At 36.9% G+C, this 26,940-nt stretch overlaps 1 protein-coding gene across 2 annotated transcripts in view; it reads left to right on the forward strand.

Moving 5' to 3' along the window:
* The window catches only part of AFDN (afadin, adherens junction formation factor), a gene marked incomplete at both ends in the record, with an annotated part of 129,797 nt that overhangs the window by 60,677 nt on the left and 42,180 nt on the right, over window positions 1-26,940 (forward strand). Inside the window, 10 exons of one of the 2 annotated variants that reach the window (XM_081998203.1) lie at window positions 1,414-1,483; window positions 3,636-3,754; window positions 9,665-9,726; window positions 10,826-11,031; window positions 14,733-14,753; window positions 15,495-15,640; window positions 17,933-18,027; window positions 20,810-21,075; window positions 21,578-21,721; window positions 25,152-25,350. In XM_081998203.1, the coding sequence (XP_081854329.1) occupies window positions 1,414-1,483; window positions 3,636-3,754; window positions 9,665-9,726; window positions 10,826-11,031; window positions 14,733-14,753; window positions 15,495-15,640; window positions 17,933-18,027; window positions 20,810-21,075; window positions 21,578-21,721; window positions 25,152-25,350 (1,328 nt within the window). The remainder of the gene's footprint in view (window positions 1-1,413; window positions 1,484-3,635; window positions 3,755-9,664; window positions 9,727-10,825; window positions 11,032-14,732; window positions 14,754-15,494; window positions 15,641-17,932; window positions 18,028-20,809; window positions 21,076-21,577; window positions 21,722-25,151; window positions 25,351-26,940) is intronic. The other variant, XM_081998204.1, reaches the window with a different exon arrangement.

A 26,940-nucleotide genomic window follows, 5' to 3' on the forward strand; every position in this document is an offset into this window, starting at 1 on the left:
ATATAATAACTATTTTAATACTTGAGCTCCACCTTGTGATTTTTTTTAGGATTAGCAAGTGTCTTTTTCATTATGAGGTATTGAGACGAGTTTTTCTGAAGCTCACTTCTGTCTTAAATGCCTCATTTTAATGTATTTTGAAGTCCGTCCAACCTCCAGGAAAAGTAGAGAATTAGCTGAATGTTTTCAGAGAGCCTGTTTTGTGGTTTTTTTTTTTCTCTCATGTAGTAACTTTTAAAATTCCATCAGGAGGATTTGGAAATTAAGTAGGGTAGTCACAAAATGAGCCTATCAGTACAGGGGACTAAATGTCTCAATTTTTACAGTGTGATTATTTATCTTCTAGTTTCTGTGTTGCAAGGACTAACAGTCCAGAAGTCAATCCTGTTATTTCTCTGTATATTCATATTTGTGATAGGTCCATAATAAAATTACTGATTATGGATTTAGTGACTTGTAGGAGCTGAGGTGTTCTGTTCAGTGGCTATAGAAATATTCAGGAGAAACCATCTTAATATCAGACTGTATAGCATGTAATAGAATACATTCTATCTTCCATCTTCTCTGGGTCTAAATGAGAGTACTATTGTAGTATACTGCAGTTTAGAAAACAAATAAATTGGCTTGGAGATGAATGAAAGAAAGATACGTAGGAAAAGAGGCTCTTCTGGCTAATCTGCTGAGTTAATATAAAGATATACTTTAACCATTATTATTTTTTCTTCACCTTATTTTGTTGTGGAAGTACACCTTATGCTTGTTGTAGGACCTGTCCGTATGAAGACCTCCAGACATTTAGCTGTCATGTAATATTTCTGCTTAAATCTTGAGTTCATTCTACATCTAGCCTGCAGATCAATAAAAAACGCTCTCGTAGGTTTATATAGTCAACTGCAAAGCACTATGCTACTGCAGAGCTTTACCTGGACAGCAGACTCTCTGACAAAGGGCTATTGCAGCTTGAAGAATCAAATATTTTTTTAAACTTTTAGAATAAAAGATAATCAAATGTATTACCATGATTTATGAATGATTTACATTATCAAGATTTTTGTACATTTAGTACTGAAGAGCTGAGCAAAAAATTGTAGCAAGACTAGTACAGTGAATGCAATACCTTGAACATATTTTTATATTTACATTACTTACATTTATGTGTATTTATGTTTTTCTCACTTGACTGGGAAAAAATGTAACCATGAATCTGTTTCTCCAAAGGAAATTATCTGTATAAATATTTGTAGTGTTTTTATATAAAGAATTGATACAGTGTTTTAAAAAGTGAATAATAACTGGACTCATGGTATACCTCTTGAGTGTGAACTTGCTAATTTTAGCTACTCTGTTCCTTGTTTGTTACATATTTAACAATATAATTTCTAAAAAGTACTTGAAATGTTGTCTTGCTTTTAGAGCTGTTCAGGAAACCACATTTGATCTAGAGGGAGATGTTCACAGTGGAACAGCATTACCAGCGAGCAAGGTATTATATTATGACTAAATTAGCAGCAAATAATAAAAGGTCATGTGTAAGTTAGGTCAAAATTATAACATCAGTAGTATTTGGTAAAGTGCAGATGGTTCCTCATTCTCCCCAGCCGTTTCCTGTTGTGGGTGGGCTTGGGTATGATGTGCATTTTTATTCCCCCCTCACCCCTGCAAATGGTTCTGTTTAAGTTTGTATTAGCATTTGGCATGCATTCTGTGCCAAGAATAGTAACTGTTTTTTTAGGAAGAGAAACTCCTCAAGCCTGGAATACTTTCTCTCCAAACCGACCTATTGAAGGCAGATTACATGCAGGTAGAGATTCATATCAGAAATGATACATCATTATCTCATGTAGGTAGCGTATGACTATTGTTACCTGCGATATGGTAAATAGAAGTTTTATATAAGATGTGAAAGGGTGTTCAATTTAAATTTAACTAGGCTTTTAAAATGTAATGGATGCAACTTTTGACTTCAGTAGAGCTCCTGTATACACATTGACTTAACAGTCTCTGCAGTCATAGTTATAAACCTTTTATGAGGTGATAATCTTTTCATGCTTGCTTTCTGCGCTGTCTTTCTGTTAATAAATTCTGTGCAGAGTTGCATTTTCCAAGAGCAAACAGAGTAAAATGACACAATAGTTAATGCCTTTCTTGCTGTGATCACATGCCTCAGATGAGAGAATGAATTATTTCAGCAGTATGAAATGTAATATTCCTCCCACAAATTAATTTCCTTTTATGTTCTATTACTACTATTATCAAATTGAAATACCTGTAAAGAAATTCAGTGACATTGGTGCGGCAATATAGGTATTAATAATACTCTGATAACTTTTGAATATATTTGTTAAGTTTTAATTTTTTTTTCCTGCCACAGACTTCTGATTCATTTTTTCTCCTTTCTTCGTAACTTTGTGACTAACTTTCTTTTATCTTGGATGCATTCGTTACCTCTGATAGGAATTTATTTAGTGACATTGTGGAAGGGGAAAAAAGAAATTTTGTAAACTATTGAAATGCCTTAAAATTGTTCAGAATTAGAATTTCTGACATTACTGTATAGTATACCTCCTTCTTTTCAGACTCACTAGAAAAATACTTCAGGCGACCTAGGGAAGCTTGGAAAAATTAGGGTTTTTTTTTTTTTTTAGTTGTACTCTTCGGTCATGGCATCTTGTTAAATCACTGATGAATGGCTTGTTTTCTAACTGTTTCTCTTACAAGTTTGCTTTTCTATTTGGAAAAGGGGTAACAATAACTTGAATGAAAGTTCTTTGAGACCTGGTGATGAAAATTGATTCATGGATTGGCATGTCAGTACGGAAGAAACTTTTTTATTCAAAGTCTTGTTTTGAGATGCACTTTTTGGTAGGTTTTCTTGTGTCAAAGCAAATTATGTAGTCCTAGAAATTTCTTAGGAAACGCGGAAACGCTTCATATCTTACTGATGTTCTGTTTTCGTTTATACTAAAAAGTAATGCGGCATATTTTGCTGCTTAAAGCAGTATGTTTTTCCTGGTAGGGTTTGATGTAATTGGAAATCATAAATTAAAGGCTCGCTATTAAGGAGCTTGTGACACTGGAAGAAAACAAACAGGGTTGTACATAAAAAAACTGCACAGTTTGAATTGCCACTTCTTGTCTTGGAAAATTATGTACTGTCTAGCAGATCAGACTTCCCTTAAGAACAGAATATATTATGGCGTGGATCAATAATGTAAGCACTTGGAGCTATTGCAGAAGCAGGATAGGGGAGCATAGTCAGTTCTAAATCTGTTAATATGTTTAACTTTGTCTCTTAGCTAAAGTTTTCATTAACAATTCATTCTTACTTTGTATGGATAACTATGGAACTTTTCAATAAAGGTGTTTGAAATTTTCATTCTATGTCCTTGCAATGCATTAACAAATAGCTGCTCCTAGCTGGACATTGTTGTGCTTTGAATTGCAAATATGCTCTTGGATGCTTCGTTGTAGTGAAAACACTTGCTGAGCTGCTGGATTCTGTGCTGTAGTCTTCTCTGCTGTTTCCTATCTCTTTTCAAGCCTCAAATTGCCACTTGATTTTAATAGGGCCAAGCACAAATACTAGTTAATCCAATGTTTGCATGCTAAGCACCTGTCCTGCTGTTTTGAATTAGAGCACCAGCAGGCTTGATGGTGACAGGACATCATCAGCATCCAGCACAGCTGAACGAGGAATGGTGAAGCCGATGATTAGAATAGAACAGCAGCAAGATTACCGCAGACAGGAAAACAGGTAGGAAATGTGTAATCCAATCATTACTTCTCATAATGGAAAAAAAATGGATACGTTTTTCTGATCAAGCAGTGTGTTAAAATATTTTAAACTACCAGATTTTTCTGTATGGAAATTGAGCTTTCCTTTCAGATCTCACTCCAAATAAGGCCCAGGATTAACAACCAAAGCACAAACTTCAGAATATATATAAAAAAAAAAAAAAAAAAAAAAGGAAATTCCTTTGCTTTATTCTGTTATTTGTAAAGCCAAGCTGGTAGTCATGTCATACCATTGTTGACTTGTGGCATGTCAATTGAAATGCCTTTAATAACAAAAGTACAATTATTTGAAATTCTCATTTGTCAGTGGTAAGATGATGTGATTTACTCTGGAGAGGGAAACAACCAGGTCATTCCTATTTCTACAGTAGTGTTGTGTGCAAGTCTTGAGAGCAAGAATTTTAGCTACCCCTGAATGCTTGTCTTTAAATGTTACGTAATTTATAAATACCTGTAACACCACCTTCTTGATTTTTGCTTTTATGATATAATGGCTGTTATTATGTAGGTAAATGCTATTTTGCTCATATGCCCTTTTTTCAGGTACAGAATGACAGTTTTCATGCCCTGCATATTCAGTTTGTTTCCAAAGCCATAGTGGAAACATTGACTTCAAATTGTATATCACTTTCTTGCTATTCAGTCTCCATGTATTCATAATACCTTGTTCAAATTCAGTTTTTGCCTATCCAAAAGGATTCAACTCCTTGTTCAGCAATGTCTTTTAATATTAGCATTGCTTCAAAAATTGTCTCTATTTTCAATCGTAAATAGAGAAGACCTAATGAGATGCATCCAAAGATGCTGGGAGTTGGCTGACATCATTGCAAAGCCACTGTCTCATATTTGAAAGGTTGTGGACATCAGCAGTGATGAATGACTGGAAAAGGGCAAATACTACACCTGTGTACAGAAAAGACAGAGTGGAAGAGCTGGAAAATACAGACCATTCAGCATTAATTCAGGCCCTGGGAAAATAGAACAAGTCCTTGTAGAAGCTATTTCAAGGTACACAAAGGACAAGAAAGTGGTTAAGAAAAGGCATTATGGATTTACTAAGGATAAATCGTGCTTGACCAACCTGATTGGCTTCCATGATAAAACAGCTTGCATAGTTAATGAGAGGAGAGCTCTGGGCATACTCTGAGCATAGTATCATCTACCTGATTCTAGCAAGACATTGTCACAATCTCCCAGGACATCCTTGTTCATAAGATATGATCTGGATCAGTGGACTACAGGATGGGTGGAAAACTGGCTAAACTGTCAGGCTGAAAGGGAGATGGTTAATGGTTCAAAGTTGAACTTGGCAGCTGGTTGTGAGTTGAGTTTCTCAAGGTCAATATTGGATCTGATACTACTCAGTAACTGTATAAACAATCTGGGTGACAGGATTGAGTGTATCATCACCAAGTTTGTGGGCAATGCCAAACTTGGATGACAGAAGTAAGCCACAAAGAAGAGCCACTGTTCAGAGAGGCCTGTGCAATAAGAATTACATGAAGTTTAACAAAAGTAAATGTGAAGTTCTGGACATGAGGCAGAAAATGCCAAGAACAATGTAGCCTGAAGTCTTCACTGTTTGGATTGTGGCTCTGCTGAAGAGAACTTGGGGTCCTGCTGCACAGCAAACTAAACTTGAGTCAGCAGTGTATCCTTGTAGCAGTGAAGGCAAACTGTCCTGGGCTGCATCAGCAAGAACACAGCCAGCAGATCAAGGGATGTGATTATCCCACTATACTTGTCTTTTCTTAAGCCACACCTGTAATACTGTGTCCGGTTTTAGTGCCCCCAGTTCAAGAGAGAGATTGAAAAACTGGCAACAGTCCTGTGAAGGGACGTGTCCACCAAGATGGTTAGAGGATTAAAGAACTTGATGTGTGAAGAAAGATTGAAGGAATTGGGTTTTTTTCAGTCTAGTGAGAAGGTGGATCAGGGTAGATCTAATCACAATCTTCCAGTACCTAAAAGGGTAGTTACAGAGAAGGTGGAGGTGCTGTCATCACAAGGATGCTGATTGACAGGTGAAGAGGCAATGAGCAGAAGTTGCTTCAGGGGAAAACTGTCTGGCTGTAGGGAGTGGGGGGAGGAATCTTCACTGTGAGGCCAAGTTAACATTTGGATATGTTGCCCAGAGAACTGGTAGAATCTCCCTCACTGGAAATTTTCAAGATTTCTGCTTGACAAGGCTCTGGATAACCCTGGATAAAGCCCTGCTTTCAACAGAAGGTTGGAGCATGTGATCTCTAGAGGTCCCTTTCAACTTAGGCTTCTGTGTGATTGTTTTTTCTCTGGGGTCCAATGTCTTGGTCAGTTCTGATTTAAAAAAATAAATAAAATTATGAAAAGAGTGACTGGGTACCTAGAGCTGGAATTAAATAGCCTTGATAAGAGAAGGCTTAAGGCAGATCTTATCAATGTCTGTGAATACCTGATGGGAGGAACTTCTTTACTGTGGGAGTGATTTAACACTGGAACAGATTGCCCAGAGAGGGTGTGGAATCTCTATTCTTGAAGATATTCAAAACCTGTGGACAAGGTCGTGAGCAACCTGCTTTAGTTGACCCTGTTTTGAGCAGGGAAGTTGGACCAGATGATCTCCAGAGGTCCCTTCGCACCTCAGCAATTCTGTGAAAAGAGTGTTTTTCGAATCTTAAGAAAAAATACAAGATTATATCGTTGTCTACGTAAATAAGCTTTGAAAATTAGATAAACCACAATGAGAAATGGATGAAGGGTAAGGTAAATGTGCTGCAGGGTTAAAAAGTGCAGTGATACAAGTTGTAAAGCTCCTAGTATGCAGCTTCCAGTATCATTTAGGTGGATTTGTTATTCACTAGACAGAAAACAGAGTTCAGAGATGTAAGCAGTGGAAAAAAAGAAAAAAAAGAGGGCAGAAAATTGTGCTTCCACCTGAACTGAATTCCTGATGTTCTAGTGTTTTGTAGCAGGGACATCTTTTTTAAATACTTTCAATGAAGTTAAAGTAGAATACAACTTGGTTCTACTCTGCACTCCCTTGTTAGAGTGCCTGGACATCTTGAATGTCTTCTTCAGAACTGTTTTTATTAAAGTTGCTGAAGATTTAACTGCTTCTTTTTGAATTATTAATGTTTTAACTGTAACTTTCCGCTCTCATAAAAGATCAGTGAAACTTCTTTGTGAACTTTTTATAGCCTCTTAGAAGTTCTTGAGGTTTCCACTGCTAATATTTCTTGAGTTCTAGCTGTGCATTTGTATGTATATGAAGATTATTAAATTTCTGTATTTCTTGCTGAAAGGCAGAGCACTTGTTGTAAAGAGGATTATCTTGTGCTGTAGTTGTAGATTTCAAAAATACAGAGCCATCTGTAAGCTGCATCTTAACTTTTTTTTTTTAAATTCTTAAATTCCTTATGAAGACAATGTGCATACTAGTCTTACTGTTGTTTTTCACCTTGGTAACCTGTGTGCAGAAAATGTTTTGAGAGGCATCCAAATTACACTTAGATTTGTGATAGCTACAACTGCAGAGATCTTTAATATTTAGATATTTTCAAAAAATCTATAATTTACTTATTTGGTATGGTTGTTTTGATTGAAATGTGATTATGTAAAATAAAGGATGATGACTATTTGTTTAAGGATTATGGTCATACATCCTTGTTAGATTACTCATGGTAATTGAAGTCAGCTAACATATAATAAAAAAGAAAATACCATTTTTTGCCTTGGATCTCCTTCAGGAGTTCTTAAAAATGTGTTTGGTTGGAAATGAGAATAGTGCTATATCTGGTGTTAATGGGATGCGGACACTTACCTGATTCCTAATTTTAACATGCCTTACAAAATTTATATGTAGCTAGTATGCTGGCTAAAACAACCACACAAGGACAGACGATATTTTATTTTTTAATGCAGTTTATCACAGACAATTTAGCTAGGAGAATACAGAAAAATAACTGGAAGAATGTATTATTGTTTTTTAATGCAATTTTAAAGTGTAATATTACCTGATACTATACGTAGAGAGGAGGCAACCCTCAATCAATATTTTATGGCCTTGCTAGACATATCTTAACTAGTCTTTCAGACTGGTTTAGCTCGGAGAATTTCATCACCACAGAGAGGATTTTTCAATAAAAGCAATGGCACAAAGACAATATATGCTTAAAATGTATCCAGTAACAAAGTAAGTTGGCTAGCTGCTATCGTATCGGAAGCACAGAGAGTTATTTTAACTTAAATTTCCAATTTGCGAAGCTTAATTAGACAGTATTTCTTGTGTGTGCTTGGAGAAGGTAGGAAATGGTACATTAGTTGAAGGAAACTCATATTAAGGTAGCTAAAATAATTTATTTCCTGCACCTGTTCCTAGAGAACTAATTTACAGGTAAAACTAAATAAATATTTTTAAAAGAAGTCTTTCCTCTTCCTACTTTATATTCTTTTCTCTCTTAATGCCAATTTCCAAAATCCTGGAAGTAATCGTGCACTAATACACATCAGTTCTTATCTTTTGTGCTGCTTTCCCTCCCATTGGAGGGAAGACTGAGAATCCTGTTCTGTCCTTTGTGCTGAAAGGATCACTGTCTTTTTGTTATAAAGAAAAGGAAATAAGTCCATCAGCTGAAATCTGTCACTAGTTCACCAGCCAATTTGTTGAAACATTTCTTTGTCTTCTATCATTCCCATAATAGCAGATAAAAAAAATTCTCTGGAGTTGTTATTGTAGTTCTATTTTGATAATGCTGTGTGAATATTAGTTATTCTTCTATGGAAGTAATTAAGTTCTTGGTGATGATGATGCACTTTTGATAGTGTAGAGGTAGTGAGAAATTAATTAATCTTAAATTTATAGCATTAAAAACAGGGGAAATGCTACAATTTACACACCAGCTGAGTGCTCCTCAGCTGAGTACTTTAGATCTTTTGACATCAGCCTTCAAAGTTATCCTGTGGATTTTTACTACAGGAGATAGCTGAATAAAGGCCTTCAGTATCCGATATCTGCTTTGTGTAGAAACTAAAATGTCTCAGGAGAATGAGGCTTATATAGTCATATTACATTCCTTTCTTTATCAAAGTTGCTAGGGAAAGTAGAAGGCTACGTGTTGTGTTACATGTGATTAAAAATGGCTACTGCATGCAGAAGATGTTAAGCTTTTACATATTTCCTAAAAATAGGTGCCTAACTACAGAGAACAGCTCAATTAATGTTTTTGCTTAAGGGAGGGATGATAATACCTTTTGAAGGCACCAGAAAAATCAATTTGCTCTTCATTTTTCTCCTCTGTAAATTCTCTGATAGATACTGATAAGAAAGAGCACTGCAGTGAGTTTAAGTGAGGACATGGTTCTGTGGCTCATAGAATGACTGCTGTTTCTTAGCATAGCATAGCAACAGCCAGGTGAGGGTAGGGGCTAGATTTTACCTCCTTTTCTTCCTTAACAGAAGAAACGACAAGTAAGTTGACCAAGTTCTCATTGGTTTTGAGGGCATTAAAGATAGCAAAGTACATTTGTTGTAACCAAGCTGATGTTTCAGGTGAAGCTTCATTCACTTTCTTCTATGTGTCCATGAATAATTTGTTGTTTGAATCCTGTCAATGGCAGATTGCAAACTGATCCTGTGAGTCTGCCATACAGTGCAGAAGAGGATGTTCATTAATATTACCGACTCCACAGTTCAAGTCTATATTTTCATCTATTGTGTGTAGGCAAATACAACTTGAATGATTCTAGAGGGAAGGTAAAAGAAGGATCATTTTGGGGAAGGATGTTGTGTCAGCACTTGGAACCAGTGTATTTGAAGAAATCTGTCATTTTACAGTGGAATTAATATCATCTGTTTGGATTGTTTGTTTCAATTTTTGTTGTCTTTCTTTAGAGCTCAGGATACCCGTGGACCAGAACTGATACTACCTGCCAGTATTGAGTTCAGGGAAAGCTGTGAGTAAATTGTGAAGTTGTAACATTAACCTGTTGTCACTTTTTTCTGTAGTATAATATTTCAGTCAGTTTGAAAACTTAAGGGTAACTTAAGTAAATGCTGAAAAGAATAATCATAGAATGGTTTGGGTTGGAAAGGACCTTAAAGATCATCTAGTTCCAACCACCCTGCCATGGGCAAGGGCACCTTCCACTAGACCGGGTTGCTCAAAGCCCCATCCAGCCTGGCCTTGAACACTTCCAGGGATGGGGCATCCATAACTTGCCTGGGCAACCTGTTGCAGTGCCTCACCACCCTCATAGCAAATAATTTCTTCCTTATGTCTAAACAGATGGTACTTAATCCAGTAATATAAGTTATTTTGTTGGGGAGGGTGAAGGGACACTTCAGGTATTGAGGCAGGTTCATGCATATCTAATTGTAATTGCATTTCAATTGTCTATCTTCAGATATTCAAACTTGACTGTGGAAAAAATTGTTAATCCCACCTCTTCAAAAGTCCATTGAATTAATTCTCTTCTGTACAGTTCTCCATGCTTTGGATAATAGATTGCATCTTGGTCAAAATCCACTTTATATGAAATCTGATTAAGTTCAAATTTTCATTTAAAATTTAATTTTTTGTTGTCTTGGTGCCCCAGTTTTTAAGGTCTCAGATCTGGTAGAAAAATATCATGCCAGAGATTGTCCAGGTATTTGAAACTAAATAGATTTGTGAACAAGCAAACACAGATTTTTTTATTAGTATAGAATTCCCCATAATAAGGGAACTTCGTAGGAATAGAATGAACAGGAGAAACCTTGCATTTTCCAGTTCCCTTGAAGATGCAAATTTTCAGCAAAGTGATAGGAAATAGTACAGAAATGTTTCCTGATGATCAGATTTTCTAGCTTTTTATAGAAGTGTGTTATTAGTGTGCCTAAGTAACTGGAGTACATAATAAACAATTTAGAATTGAAATTCCTGTAAGTTGCTCCTCTCTCCCCCTGCCCTCCTCCAAAAAGAAATCCTCTATGCCCCAAGTTATGAAATTGTTTTATTTCATTTTCTTTCTGTCTTTGGCTTTATGACGTGTTTTTTTTCCTCTTTCTCTACAGCTGAAGATGCCTTCTTATCTGCCATTATAAATTACACAAATAGCTCAACAGTTCATTTTAAGCTGTCACCTACATATGTTTTGTATATGACATGTCGGTATGTATTGTCAAGCCAGTACAGACCTGACATCACTCCTACTGAGCGCACTCACAAAGTCATTGCAATAGTCAACAAGATGGTGAACATGATGGAAGGAGTTATACAGGTGAGTTTCTCTGCAGAAACGTGTCAAGGCAACGAAATACGTGGTTGTAGATTGTCTAATAACCTTCTTAGTCTTTTTCTTAGTGTTTAACCAGCTATTGTTAAGGGTCAGACTGATACCTGCATTCATTGTTGTCCGTATGAAGGTTTGCTTTTGTGTCAGTGAATAATGTGGGTGGTAAGAAGCTCTCACTTGAGCAATGTGGGAGGTTAGGGAGGGGCTGTTGTTCTGAAGTTACGTTCTCTGATAAGAAGTTACTCTTCTGTTCTCTAGAAGGTAAGATCTTGGCAAGCACTTCTGGCTGTGAGCTCTTGTAAAACAGGTTGCATGTGCTTATTGAAGGATATCATATAGACAGCAGTTGTTTACACTGATTGATGCTTGAAGTGAACATAGTAAAAAGAAACATGACTTTGTAATTTTGATCCTGTTACTTTTACAGCTTCTGTAACCACAAAAATGGTAATAAAACTGGACTTTTGAATGAAGATGACATGAGTGCTTTATAAAGAGAAATATAAGTTCTTAAATGTTCCAGCATCTTATATGTAGTCTGATGCTGTTGCTATTACATGTGCAAGACTTCCACAGAAGCACAGGGGGTGTTCTGTTTTGTGTAGGAATGCAGGTTTGTCTGAAATTAGACAATACCTTGCATTGTGTAACTGTTGATAAAATGTAATGGTCATTTCCTGAAAAAGGAGTGCTAGTTCAGGTATCCTCACTAATTAATTATTGTGACTTCTTTATCTGCAGGTTTTTCTCAGAGGAAAAATTGAAATGTGTATGTTTTAATAAATACAGGAATATGTTTGCAAAAAGTACTGCCATAGTAGCCCATATAGAGCAAGGGCCTTGCAGCGGCTAGGCACTCTCCAAGCATAACAAATGCAGCAATCCTGCTTTAGAGAATATACGATGCAAGTTTTATAATAGATTGATTAAGGAAGAAGAGGAAAGTAAACAACAGGAGAGTGGCATGGAAGTCATTGCAAACAAGAACTGTTCAGCTTTTGTTCAGGTTTTGGAAAGACAGTGGAGTTTTCAGTAGGGAGAATGTTATAATTAGGCATCTCTGTTTACAGTTACAACAGTCTCCCCACCTTTCGCAGGAAAGAATGAGAGAAAATTCCAGTGTTGAAGATACTTTACAGTGAGAAAACAAAGACTAGCCTTTCATCAGTGTTTTAAAGGTGATGAGAGGTTGAAAGGTGGTTTGAATCTGAAGTACTAGTACATTGCTTCGAGTCTTGATGCCATGGCAAATGGATATTTGATAAAACTGAAGTGGTTTCAAAAGTTAAATATACAGGTTCTGCTATTTAAAAAAAAAGATCTGGCTGTGGAAGGGTGAATTTGTTCAAGTCAGAGCGGAGGCTGTGGCAGTAGTGAAGAACATGAAATGCAAAGAGCCTGAACATAAGCAATTCAGTTGCGAGAATGTAAAGTAAACGATGAAAGGGTAGGCTTCAAATATAATCTGGAAGTTACAGCGCTGAATCAAAGAAAGTCACTTGGTTTATATAACTAATGTAAACTATTAACAGTGACCCCAAAAAGACTTGGGGTAACGCGGATGGGTACAGTGGGAAAGCAAGGGTAAAGGTCCGCATTCTTTGTGTTGAACTGAAATTGGTAACCATGTAGCTGCTATGAAGATACCAGGGAGGTAGCCTCAAACAAGAGTTTGATTTGAAAACAAACCAAAACTAGAAAATAGATTATCCTGTGGAAACCTTCATTTACAGCACTGAAGGAGGGCTTCCCGAATCAAGTCCAGCCTTGTGATTGTTGCAAGCAAGTGTATTTTGTATAATCCTGCTAACAGTATTACAAAACTGTTAAAACCCAGTGTTTGCCTGGACTGTCCTTTGTGAAAGGCCATCTCTACAGCGTTGCAACTTTGCAGTTGCAATCTAATCTCCAACCTAAAATTTAAGGAAGACATCAACCGGGAAGTGGTAGCTTCCATTTCACAAACCATTTGTGGTTTGTGAAAGATGTTATCTAGTTGCAAGAAATAAACTGAACAGAGTTGGACGTTGAAGAAAATTGGGAGGAGGTTCTTCCAAATGTCATGCTCAAGAAGCTGGAGGAAAGGGGGAAAACTTAGAAATGTGATGAAATAGTAGAACTTCAGTGAATTTGAAAGTTAATGGGCTGGACACAAAGATATGCATTGATTCTAAGGCTTGACGAGGAAAATGTCATTAGCTTGGACCTTAGAGGAGTAAAAACTGTACTAGCTAAGTGAAGGCAAATTACTTCCATCTAAGCTGTAGAATGAGTCGTTATATTGATGGCTGTCACAGTTAAGCTACCATGTAATAAGCACTGTATCACAATAGCTTTTTTTGTATGTCTGGGTTGTAAAGCATGCCTGCACTGAAAGGGAACTGAGGAGACTGTGAGAAGACAGATGAGGAGCAAAGGGAGAGTGGCACCAAAAGCAGAAGTGGAGGGAAGATGCACAAACTCTTGTGCTGTACTGTGGGAGTACAATAATTTGTTTAGATCCTAATTTTGCCTGTCTAGATTATAAGGAGACGTGATAGCTTTCTGAAGCTACTCAAAATGTACATGCGAAAAAATTAAGCCTGTGACTTTCTGTAGTCATTGCATTAGTGTATGCAAATATTATAGAAGACTTCATATGGGATGGGGATAAAACTGGAGAGAGAAGGCTTGGTGCTTTCAATAAAAATCTAGGAATAGAAACTTCATTCATATAAAAAAGCCAATTTTTTGTATCCTGATTTTATTTTTCCCAAATCCTTCTGTGGCATTTCTGATCCTCTGCAAATTTTAATATTTGTTTGTAGAAGGAGCAGCTCCTTTTGTTCTGTGTCAGCATTACTTCAGTTAGTTCAGGGTGCCTTGGTTGGAAAGGGGGAGGAAACAAAAAAGCAATGGCAATTTGGTTTTTTGAGCTCTAACTAGAATTACAATATTAACAGCAAATGACACCTCAAATTTTTGAATCTAGAATTAAGATCTTAGTCTTAAATAAACAGGCAAAAATATCTGTTGAGGTCTTTTTTGTTTCCTTAACTCAGTCTAGCTTTTGTGTACCAGCATTTAAGCTGCTTAAATATGGTATTTCATTTGACTCTCTTTTGTTGTTTAAAACAGTCTTTTTGTTCTTTAAGTGAAAGCCATGTATTAAATCAGTCCTAGGTGTTTTGTGTTTTTTGTTTGTGTTTTTGGTTTTTTGTTTTTGTGGGTTTTTTTGTGATTACCCATTCCCCCCCATTCCCCCCCCCCCATAGGGATTTTCTGTCTCCTTTTGTGTTTGTATATTGTCTTCATTGCAGCAGTGTGGGCAAGTAGCTCCCTGGATCTGATACTTGGATGGCTAGTTACCCCGTTGCCTGCAAAAAGTTCTGCGGGGTTTCTATGGTGCACTGAGCATGGAATAACCAACTAGTCTGGGATGTCAACTAGTATAGGACATTCCTTGAATTAATTGTGATGCGTGGGCACTTCGGTTCCTAGCTGTTGTGCTACTAGTCCTATTAAAATAATTAATTTTTTTAAAGGGGCTCAGTTGCATCATAGCTACTGATTAATGCATCTGTGTGTAACTGTGAACATAAGTGTTGTACCTTCATATTTAGTGTTTGATTTCTAAAGCTGTCATGATTGTTCACAAGTTTCTTTCTTCTATTCTGTTTGATTTCCTTCGTCCCGTTTTTCTCCAGGAGGTAGACCAGGTTGATCAGGTAGGATATATTGCTGGGAACTGATCCTAGCTATGTTGGCTTAGCTCAGTTTCTCATGCTGCTTCCATATCAAAATACAATACTCAAACAGCTGGACTTGAACAGTTCATAACACTCATTCAGCAACTGGAACATGCAGTACTAAAATCCTTTTTTGACTTTGCAACTTTTACGGCATTCCATAATTTCTGCTTAACGCACTTCAATGTGGATATGAAATGACCAAAGTTCTTTTTCTTCCCTTTATTTTCTTTTTTTGTTGTTTGTGGTTCCTATTCTTTGGATTTCATCTGAGGTTGCCTGGCCTGGCATTTGTGGTCGGGAGATGGTGAGATAGATCAGTACTTGATACTGAATCACCTGGTATCAAAGCCAGTGAGCGCAGTATCAGGGTGGCAGTGGGCAGTAGTGAACATGCGCTTAAGAGTGCACAGATTACCAGATACTGCATTCTGCTAAGCTCTTAGCACTATATAACTAGATGCTTATGCCATGGCTTTATTGATAAGGCTATTGGCAGTTTAACAGAATTTTGTATGTTCAGTGAATGTGTTATAATTGAATTTACCAGTTACGGCAATTGCAATATTACATACAAACATTTTGCAAATATCTGGTATCTGAGAGATGTTTGGTGAAATGGGAAAAGGTACTGGTCTATCTTTTGGAGACTTTTTAAGCTGCCATGCTTTGTCAGAAAACTATTGCCCTGTATTATTTCTTGCTTCTTTCTACTTACAGAAACAGAAGAATATTGCTGGGGCACTTGCCTTTTGGATGGCAAATGCATCTGAATTACTGAATTTCGTAAAACAAGACCGAGATCTTAGCCGAATTACTGTGGATGCACAAGATGTTTTGGCACACTTGGTTCAAATGGCATTCAAGTAAGGCTGTCAAACTGCTCTTTCATGTAACATATTCTATGTTTCTGTGGTTTTTAGAATAACTTCACATTTTTGCCGAATTTTAGGTATAGCAATAATGTCTTTTGTGTACTGTTAAATCTCTGAGAGGAGGACTTAGAGAAGAGACTTTAGACAGATATTTTGTTATATGAATATGGATTGCTGGGCTATGTAAGGAGTTTCATCTGTTAGCTGTTCTTGTGATAGTTGAGGCTGCCAGTGAAAATTTTAGGGAAATGTTATTTAAATTTAGTTTGTATTGATTGCTTTCTTTTAATTTAAGGTTTTTTATGGAGATGTGAGGAAAGGTTATTTTTGCTGCTAATGTATAAATACATAGGCTTAAATATTTATGGGTTTCTAATGAACCGTGTGCTCGTTAAGGACTTCTAATTATATTCATAATCTACTCATTTCATAATTCGCATAAATAGCAATTTGCACAGTGGGGTTTTTTGCACAGTTTTTTTCTTTAAAACGTAAAGACAGGTTTTGGCTTGGGGTGAAATCAACCTGTGCTAGTCAGCTTAGGCAATTACAATAATGATTAAAAGAAAAATTGAAAAAAAAAACCCTGGAAAAAAGTGTCCAATGGTGAGGGAAGTCCTCTGAGGAAAAGATCCTTGAACAAAGATAACAACACTAAGTGAGCACAGTGCTAATCAAAAAGAAAGACTTAATTTATATGCATATTTAAAGTTTTTTTTTTTTCCCCAAGCCAGTATTGAACAAGTTTTTCTCAGCAAATCTGTGTGTCTGAAACTAATGTTTAGAGAAGTCCCAGTGTACCTTGGGTGACTTATACCCAGCTGTCCCCACCCCCCCCTTTAAATACAGTCTTTTCAGATTTCTGTACTAGCACAGAATATAATCTTTCTTCTTTTTGTACTGTGACAGGATTGGGAGACCTAACCATGGTTTAACTGTGTAAGGGGGGCTGTATTACTCTAAAGAGCAATATATAGTATGTGAAACCTTACCATTACTTTCTGAACTTTTGACAAGTATCAGAGAAGCACCAAATCACCCTGTATGTACTGCTACAGTTTTTTTTTTTTCCTGTTGGTGAATTATGGGGAAAATAAGGTATAGCAAATAGCTATTTTGACAAAGTCTTTTGATTTTTATAGCACCTCTAAATTACTGTTAATAAAGCTATGCCTTTTTGCCACAAGTCAGTGTTTTAGATTGGTGTCTTGAAACAACTCTTTGCTACTTCAATTTTCTAGATAATCATTGAATACAGAGTATTTCTGTGGCTAGGAAGGAATGGCCCTGTATTTTTCCCTGTACATGATGAGCAGGTTGGATGCAAAAGGGTATTTCTGTATTTTAGCGGTGTGTGAATTCTCCTCTAAGTGCACTGTAACATGGAAGATTTCAAATGGATGTATTAAACTTTTGGAGAATGGAACTGTGGAATATATAGCTAGAAGGCAAATAAAGCACAACAGAAGCATAAAAAAAAAAGGAAATCTGCCGTGTAAAATGTTATTTGATGGTAACAACTGGCATACACCAGAATTAGTTGAAATTGCCATGGCTTTTGTTTTCTAGCAATTGAAAGTATTTCATTACAAATGTTACCAGTGAAACAGAAAGGAGAGTTGTAGAAAGCCATTAAATGTTTTCCTTTATACATGTGATTACAGCTTGATTCCCCTTTAGTTTCAGTTCTTAACAGAAAATGTGTAAATGAATTATCAAAAACAGCATTAAAGAAAATGTTTAATTACTAGAAGAGAAAGAATACTAAAACAGGTTTTCAATTTCACTGTAGTTAAAGGTAAGAAAAACACAAGAATCAAAAAATTCTTTACACAGAGCAGTGGGGCCATTTCAGGATCTTGTGCTTTGCCTCAGAATAGGAAGTTTTTGGTTTTTTTGAATACTACTCTTGGTAAATTTGAAAACAGAGAAAAGTATATTTCTGTTTGGAAAAAACAGTTTTTGCAATCTTACAGAACCAGAGTTTGGCCTGACAGCATCTCTTTGTGTAGCATATGACCTTCACTTACAAGTGTGGTGGTAGCAATATTGCATTTAAGTGGCTGTGTTTGTTCCCTGACAATCTAATTCTTTTTCCAGCATTTCTAGGAAAGGTGTGAGAGAACTGGTCTCTCTGGCCTTTTAAAATTTGTTTCCCTGTAGTCATACACTTAACACTGTGATTTCAGGAATCTTGTAATTTGATAGATCTCTTTTCTTTGGAAGTATTCATAATGAACACATACAGGATTTTAAAATTACTTCTTTTACCCTCCCTTCCAGGTACCTGGTTCATTGTCTGCAATCAGAGCTTAATAACTACATGCCAGCGTTCCTTGATGATCCAGAGGAAAATAATCCTCAGAGGCCTAAAATAGGTTAGACTACTTGATCTACTTAGACTACTTGTGTCTTCTAAACCATACAATTAATTAGTAATAAGTAGAATTTTTCTTAACAGTGATATGACATTTACAAGTTGCCTTAAGCCCAGAGAATTGTTTGGATCAGTTTTGTATGGGTAATAAGAAAGGACAGTAGTGACATTCAAATGATTTATATTGGGTTTAAAAATCATGGCATAATTTAGTTTGGAGGGGATCCTCTTGTTGTTATCTAATCTGGTATCTTACTCAAGGCAGGTGCAACGGGATCAGGTTGTTCAGAGTATTGCCCAGTTGAATTTTGAATCTCCACAGAGGGATGGAGATGCCACAATATCTCTGAGTAACCTGTTCCAACATTTGACCACACTCATGGTGAAAATGCTTTTTCTATATCTAATTGGAATTTCCCATGTTGCATTTTTTATGTTGGTTTGTCTGTTGTTCTGTGCTATCACTGTGCACCTTTGAGAGGGACCTTGTTCTGAACCCTCCTGTTAGGTAGACGAAGACATCAATAAGCTGTTCCCTTAGCTTTCTTCCTTCCCCCAAATCTACTTCTCTGTCTCTCTTTTATGTCCTTTTCTCCAGTCCAGTAATTGTCTGGGTGGCTGCTCTCTACTTTCCTTGTGCTGGGAAGTATAAAACTGGATGCTGTGCTCAAGATGCAATCTCACAAATGCCGAATGCATAGGAAGGATTGCCTCCCTTCCCCTGCTAGCTTCAGTGCTGCTAACTTAACAGCTTAGGAGGCAGCTGGCTACCGTTTAAGCAAGCACGCGCTGCTTAATCACATTCCACTTGATGTTTACCAGGTTCTCCGCATCATTTTCAGCAGGGCTGCTTTCTATCCAGATGGCACCCAGCTTGTACTGTTGTATAGAATTATTCCTTCCCACATGCAGGACTTGGCAGTTGCCTTTGAACTCTCTGAAGTTCCTGTCAGCCGACTTCTCTAGCCTACTGAGGCCCTTCTGAAAAATGCTGCTGCCCTTCAGTGTATCAGTATTTCCCCCCCAGCTTGGTATCATCCGTGAATTTGCTGAGAATGCACTCCATCCAATCACTCAGGTTATTAATAAAGTTGTTAAATAGTATCGGGCTCAGCCGCAATCCATGAGGGGAGCCACTAATAGCTGACTGCCAGCTGGACTTTGTATCCACAAACACACCAAGTCCAGTGGTCCAGCCAGTTCTCTGTCTACGTTATCATCTGCTCATCCAGTCCTTATCTCAGCAATTTCTCTATAAGGATAGGAGAATCTGACAGAGTATCTCCCAGGTACTAAGGTTCAGCTGACTGGCCTTGTGGATTCCTGCCAGGGATTCCTGCCAGGGATCCCTGCTATGCTACTTTAAATATGACAGTGCTTTGCAGCAATGTCAGCCTTCCTGGGCTGTTCCTGACTATGAGAGCATTCTGGTCATGTGTGCTATCCAACTGTGTCTGTAATCCCGGCTCAGAGACTGTGCTCAGACTGCTAATGCCTCCTGTTGTTTTTCTGTGCTGAATGCGTTCACGCACAGGCCCCTGAGGTAGGACCCCCGTTGTGCTTTTTATGGGGAAAGTGTGAAAGCCTCCTACATTCTGTAGCCTGATGACTAAAGTAGTAAATGGAAAATGTAAAAAATACTCAAGTTTGAAGAGATTAACCCGGGATAAAAGGTTAGGAAGAGTTAAGAACATAGTGACATTCTGAATAATTGAAGTAAAGATGATCGGCAAAACTACTAAGTACAGCCATTCTGTTCAACTACGAAGAGTATTTATACAAAATTCATATATGCTTCCTGGTCTTTTGGATATTAAGCTTGCTGCAGTTGCTTTTTTCCTGTATTGAACACTGAAGGAAGAATATGAGGATGTACTGTTTTGTTTTTAGCACCCTGTACTGTGAGAGAGAATTGTCTGGGACACGAACCCAGAAAAAGTAGCAAACTGTTATTGGGATAAAAACAGATGATGTTGATTATGTTATTTTTGAGATGATTTATAGATTTCTGTCTTATAATACACAGCTAATTTTTTTCAGTCACAGTCCTGTGTTTCAGTGCTAAAGAAAATAATTTGGTGGTCTCTTCAGTAGAGATTTCAGATAAAAGTATTGTCTTAAAAAAAAAAGCTTGGAGATAAATGTTGTACTTGCATTAATATATTCCACCAGGAAGCACAGAAGGATATTGGCTCTTGGTGAAGCTAGCAGGAAGACCCTATTGTTGCTTACATAATATTGCAGTGAACTAATGGGGAAAAGGAAATTTGAATAATATTTAAAAAAATGTGTAAACAGGACATGCATTCTGCAGTTTAAGTACATCATGCATTGAAAATATTCTTTGCTGAAATTTTTGAATAGGGTTTGATATTTAACTGCAAAGAGCTGTGGAATAATTGCAGTATTCATTTGACACAGTAGAACATAAAGTTCTTAACTAATTTTTCTGTTATTTTTAACAACAAGTTTACTCAAGTGAGGACATGACTTAAATGTCAGATATAACAACAATATACTTGTATCCTAAATATTTCCCCAAAACAATTTATTTTCATTTAAGGGGTTAAACTGATAGCTGAAATATGTTTTTTAATGTTACTCCATCTTGAAAACCATGAAGCAGTAAATTTATTTCTGAAAGCCTGTGTCGCTTAAATACATGTAGTTCCACCTAGCATTTACCAGACTGGGTTAGGTGTGTCTGTATTATTATTTATGGCCTAAGCCAGTTGTACATTGCAGTACGTGAATGTGATTTACTTTTTGTTTTATCTCTGTAGATGATGTGCTGCATACATTGACTGGAGCTATGTCTCTCTTGCGACGATGTAGAGTGAATGCTGCTCTGACTATACAGCTCTTCTCCCAGCTGTTTCATTTTATCAACATGTGGCTTTTTAACAGATTAGTTACAGCCCCAGATTCAGGGTTATGCTCACATTACTGGGGAGCTATCGTCCGTCAACAGTTGGGCCATATTGAAGCTTGGGCAGAAAAACAGGGTTTAGAATTGGCTGCTGATTGCCACCTGAGCAGAATAGTGCAGGTAAGTGTGTGTATTTCCGATTAACACTTCTCACATAATTGTATGTTCAAACGGAATATTTGTATATTCCATGTTCCTAGAGAATAGCATGTGGACAAGTGTAGTTTGTGTGAATCAGTCCTGGAACACTGAGGTAGCATGCAAGGATACAAAATATGTTTTCAACATCATTACTATTTAAGTTACAAGTTAGTGATTTTAGCCAACATGCTGCTCAATTTCTGTTTATAAGACTGAGCTTACAATGATGCTGAATGGAAACAAGAAGAGTAGCTGAAAAATCGATATGCCTCACTTATGATAGATTTAGTATTAATTCATCTTGTAGGTACAGGAGATGTATTTAGTGGCTGTTTTGGGGATATTTATGTTGCTTCTGTAACAAGTCTGGCTTCTTGCCTTGTCTTTTCCTCTCTCTTGTCTAAAGAAAACTCAGAAACAAGGCTTAAAGTTTCATTTTGGTTTGGATTTGTCTCCTATGACTTTTTTTTTTCTCTCTTAGGCAACCACATTGCTTACCATGGACAAATATTCGCATGCAGATGTTCCAAATATTAACAGTACTTGCTTTAAGCTGAATTCTCTACAGCTACAAGCTTTGTTGCAGAATTATCACTGTGCTCCAGATGAACCACTCATCCCAACAGTAAGTCTCTTCTGTTATTTCCTGTGCCATTTAACATATCTAAGGAATATAGACTTAAAGTAAAAACACTTCCTGAAAATAACTATCTTACTGTTGATTTGTTTGGAATTGTTACAAGAAGAGTCAGAGCGGGCAGTCTGCTCTCCATGCAATGAAAGTATCAGCGGTATCAGCCTGCTTCTGGCCACAAACTTTGGTGGGTGTACTTCACTGCAACTTGAGCAGGATATTACCAAAATTCCCTTGTAGACCGAGTTGGAATGTAAGGTAGAACTGCATGTTGGTCATACTGAGAGGTGTCACTGCACCTTACACCACTTGTAGAAATCCAGTATGGTGATAGAGGAGAGGTGCACAGAGAACTCCCAAAAGCTAGTTCTGTGTGTAACCAGAAGGATCAAAGGTTGAAATTTTGACTACAGAAATCAAATGAAAGAAGCAGGAACACTAAGCTTTTTTACACGTGGAGTGTAAAAGTCCATGAATCTTGAACCCTTTCATATAAGCAGCAGAGAGATTGTCTTTTGATTAACAGATATATGGAACATGGAGAGAGATGTTGTTTTCAGAATGGTTTTTCTCTTGATATTTAAGACATAACTGACTATTCTAAGTTTTGTCTATGGAAAACATCTTTTTGGCAAAAGTCAAAAGAGATTTTGTGTTCCTTGCAGAATTGTAGTCATATGTGGATGAAAACTCTTAAGGTAAACCCCGATTGCAGGGTAGGTGACTGATCTCAAAAATCTTAAAAGGGGAAGATAATCTAATTGGCCCCTCACTATAAGAAGGACATTGAGGTGCTGGAGCGTGTCCAGAGAAGGGCAATGAAGCTGGTGAGGGGTCTGGAGCACAGTTCTTACGAGGAGCGGCTGAGGGAACTGGGGTTGTTAAGTCTGGAGAAGAGGAGACTGAGGAGAGACCTTATTGTTCTCTATGATTGCCTGAAAGGGGGTTGTGGTGAGGTGGATTTTGGTCTCTTCTCCCAAGTAACTGGCGACAGAATGAGAGGACATGGCCTCAAGTTGCGCCGGGGAAGTTTAGATTGGATATTAGGAAAAATTTCTTCACTGAGAGAGTGGTCAAGCATTGGAGCAGGCTGCCCAGGGAGGTGGTGGAGTCACCATCACTGGAAACATTCAAAAAGTGTGTGGATGTGGCACTTTGGGATATGGTTTAGTGGACATGGTGGTGTTGGGTTGATGGTTGGACTGGATCTTTAAAGATCTTTTCCAACCTTAATGATCCTGTGTGATTCTGTGATGCTGTAATATTTATATAACTGAATGCATTGTCTACAAAGTCCATTTTTTAATAACTTTGGATACATCTGTTTATTGAATCAAAGGTTCTAATACAATAATTTTACAGGTGTTAAGGGGGACTTTTAGCTTGGATATGTTTTGATATATTGGCTACCAAACCAAAAAGATTTTTTCTGAAAAACATAGCTTATATTTCCTGTTTACACATAGGTAGAATTCCACAGTTTATTATTATCATTCCTTAGGGACCTCCAAAGAGATACAGTGCTAGATTTGACAGGTTGACTTTTTGTCAGAGGGAGTATGGCTAGTTTGTCCTGTTGCGGTGAAGTGGTATTTAGGACTTTTTTGCTCCTTGCTGTGAAAGAGACTTGTACACTCAAACTCTGACTTACTGCTGCCAAATCAGAAAAATTTCAAGTCTTGGAATTTCTTCAAAGGAATATAAATGTATTTCCTTCTACATACTTTAGTTTGATGTAATTCTTTTAAAAATTAGCACCTTTATGGTAAAAATGCCCTTCTCGAAGAGTACTTCTAAAGACAGGGTGGATTTATCTGACTTCCCCCTGGAAATTTGCTGAAACTGAAGATTCAGATGAGAACACTTACATGGTTTTCTCTCATCTGTGTTCTACATTGTGCTTTGGTAATAAAATTGTTATATTAGGCTTACAGATTCTGAATTGCACGTTAGTGTAACTGGGGAGAGAGTAAGACCAAACTGTTAAACTGGTCTTGGGAGCCAAGTAGAAGCTGTAGAAGGAGACTGGAAATCACATCTGAATCTTTGGTAAAGCAAATACTTGTAGTAAAGGAATCTATATGTAATATTTGTAGCAGCTTCAGATAAATTAATTTGTAGTAATTTTGTCTTGATGCCAGCAAAATCGCACATCTCTGGGATGAGTTCCAGAAAGAATGGTGGTTATCTAGAGGTACAGGTACTTTTACATGTTGATGCTGCCTGCTTGTTCAAACATAGTGATGAGTCAAACTTGGGGTGATTTCTTGCTTCCTAAGGCAGAGCATGCAACTTGGAAGAGACCGAGTACTCAGATAATTACTACTTAAATCTTTTTTAAAAGTTGCCTATAACTTGTTTTTATTTCACTTAACAACTGAATACTTTCATGCGAAAACTTAGGCCAGCCTAAGGCATCTAAGGTAACAGAAAAATGGAGGGGCTGCTTGAGGAGAGAGGGAAGAGCATTTTCATTGTGCACTCCATTTGGAGTAATTTGGGATAAACAGAAGAATGTAGAAACACAAAGTGCTGCTTGGACTTTTACTTTTTGTGAAGTTGTTAAGAATTTTATTGTTGTTAACTACTGAATTAATTTTCTTCAGTTCACACAAGCTAGTAACAGATTTCTTACTGAAATCTTACAGATGTCTCTAAAATATATAAGGAAGACTATGGTGTGCTATGTGCAATCACAGTAGCTACATTGTGAAAAGTACACTGGTTTCATAGAGCTTTTTGTGATACAAAGCAGAATAGTTGTGCACCAAATCCAAAACCTGAAAGTTCCCTGCCGCACCTTGAATGATCCTGCTCTTGTGTTGTGTGCTTCTACAATGTTATTTAAAAAACAGATACGTACCTTAAGGGATCCTTCACATTATACCGAGCTCCCAGGAAATGTAGAATTAATTTAGTTCTAGAAAACTTCCAAACTAGGGAACTGTATATGCCATTGGTCCTCTGTGGGTATTATGTGTACTGATGGAGCTGAAAACCATGGTTTACACAAGTTGTCTGTTTCCTTCCTATATATTTAGTCTTATAGAAGTATATATACACTCAACAAAGTGCCAAAATTTTAAAGCTCCCAATGATTCCACCTCTGCACAATCATGTTCTCTGCTATATATTTTTAAATACAGCTTTCATACCAAGTAAAAACATGCACCACAAGTTTTGAAAACACTGAAGTAAAAATAAATGCTTCTGTTAAATTCTCTAACTACATAATCTATGGGATTTAATCAAAAAAGCAGTGCAGCTGCCTGTACGTAGTGGAGCTGAAGAAGTAGTATATCTGATAATTTATTTTCTAAATTCCTTTTTCTTGCAGTCTTAGTATTTTCTTAATGTTATTTTTTTTCCTTAATGAAAATTATCCCTTTATAGTAACAGTGTTGTTCTGCCTTCTGTCTAGGAATTGATAGAGAATGTAGTAACTGTTGCAGAAAATACAGCTGATGAACTTGCTCGCAGCGATGGCCGAGAAGTCCAACTGGAAGAGGATCCTGATTTACAGCTACCTTTTCTTTTACCAGAAGATGGCTATTCCTGCGATGTTGTCAGAAATGTTCCAAGTGGTTTACAAGAATTTTTAGATCCACTCTGTCAGAGAGGTTAGTTCTTCTAAACAGAGAATGCAAAATATATTTTAGTTAAATGTAAACTACTTTCTTTTTCTTCATGTATCTTTCAATTTTTTTATACTGTGTTTTTCAAGTGTTTAATTTTGCAACCCATAAAAAGTATGCAGGATTTTTTAATCCTTACCCTTTCTCCCTGTCCCTTTCATTCACTTTCAATGTTCTAAATAACCAGTGCTGACTTACTAGTGCCTACTGAAACTCTGTTTTGCCTTTGCTCCAGAACTTTTTTGGATTTTGGTGCTAGAGCAGCAAAAATCTACATAAATGTAAATTTTGTAATACTTCAACAATTTCACAGTCAACTTTTAAAGATAATGTGAATTAAATAGTTAAGTCACTTTTTTTACTCATCGGCTGCTTCTACATAACATTAAATAAAACACGAGGTTAAAATAGTTCTTTTAATGTTCATCTACATAAGAATGTATAGTTGCGGCATTTGTAGTCCAAGAAAATTTGAGATGATGAGTAGAGAGCTCTTATAGTTGGACAAAAGTGATCTAAACTTGAGAAAGTGAAGCAGGGGGCCTGTCAGCATTTACAGTGAATGAACAAGTTTTGATCCTTATCTTAGGCTACTCAATTTTATTAGAAACTTCTTTGTTATATAATTTCTTAATAATTTGCTGCTTAAAAAGCAGTTGTTTAAAAATTTCCACAGGAAAATCATGGTAGGTAGGACAGCAAAGGAGGCTATTGACAAAGCAGACTTTATCTACAGTGAAGTTTTGCAGTGTTGGTTTCGACTTAGAAAAGCCATATTCTTGCATTTAAAAAAAAAAAAGGTAGGAAGCTGACTGTTTTGAAAGTACAGTGAGTTACAGAGGATGTAGTTTTGAGACTAAAGACATCTAGTAGAATAATTTTTTTAACTAATAAGTATAATTCATTTGCCATAGAAATGTCTGTATAGTTATTACAAGTAAGGCCTTTTTTAACACACACATTCAAAATTTTACTTAGATATCCCTCAAATTATGCTGAGGGACTGGTTTGCAGTAAACCAGTGTAAACTGAATTGCCGAAAGATGGTCTTTGAGGAGGAGATTCTCATCTGTTTGGATGGAGTGATGTGTAATTTGACTGTGATGTGGATTTTCACTGTCCCTGACTTAGGAGACAATGTTGGATACCTCTCAGCTGCTGTGATTCCTTTTTTCAAAATTCTAAGAATTGCTCAATTAATAAAAAACAAATCAAACCAAAACCCCACTTTTAATTGCATAATTGCATTAAAAAAAGTAGTAAGTCCAGGCAAAGCTTCACCTCTACCAAATCTATGCTGAGACTGGTTAACTAGACTCTGCAAAGCAGATTTCTGTAGTGCTATCTTACTTCTAGTTCTGGTGGTTCGCGTACTAAAAGATGACTTGGTGTTTCATGTCTCTCTTGAGTCTGGTTGGTACAAGCAGCCCAAGAGTTTTCTATGAGCTTGTAGGGTTTTTAAATACGTGTGTTCCTCAGAAGCAGTAGGATTTTGTAGTTACCATAAAATGGCAGTGAAGCACATAATGACATCTAAGTTGCGAGATTCTACATACTAATGAATATAGAAAGATA

Source organism: Phaethon aethereus (genome assembly GCF_964289735.1).
Source record: "Phaethon aethereus genome assembly, chromosome: 3".
In the NCBI taxonomy this organism is placed as follows: Eukaryota; Metazoa; Chordata; class Aves; order Phaethontiformes; family Phaethontidae; genus Phaethon; species Phaethon aethereus.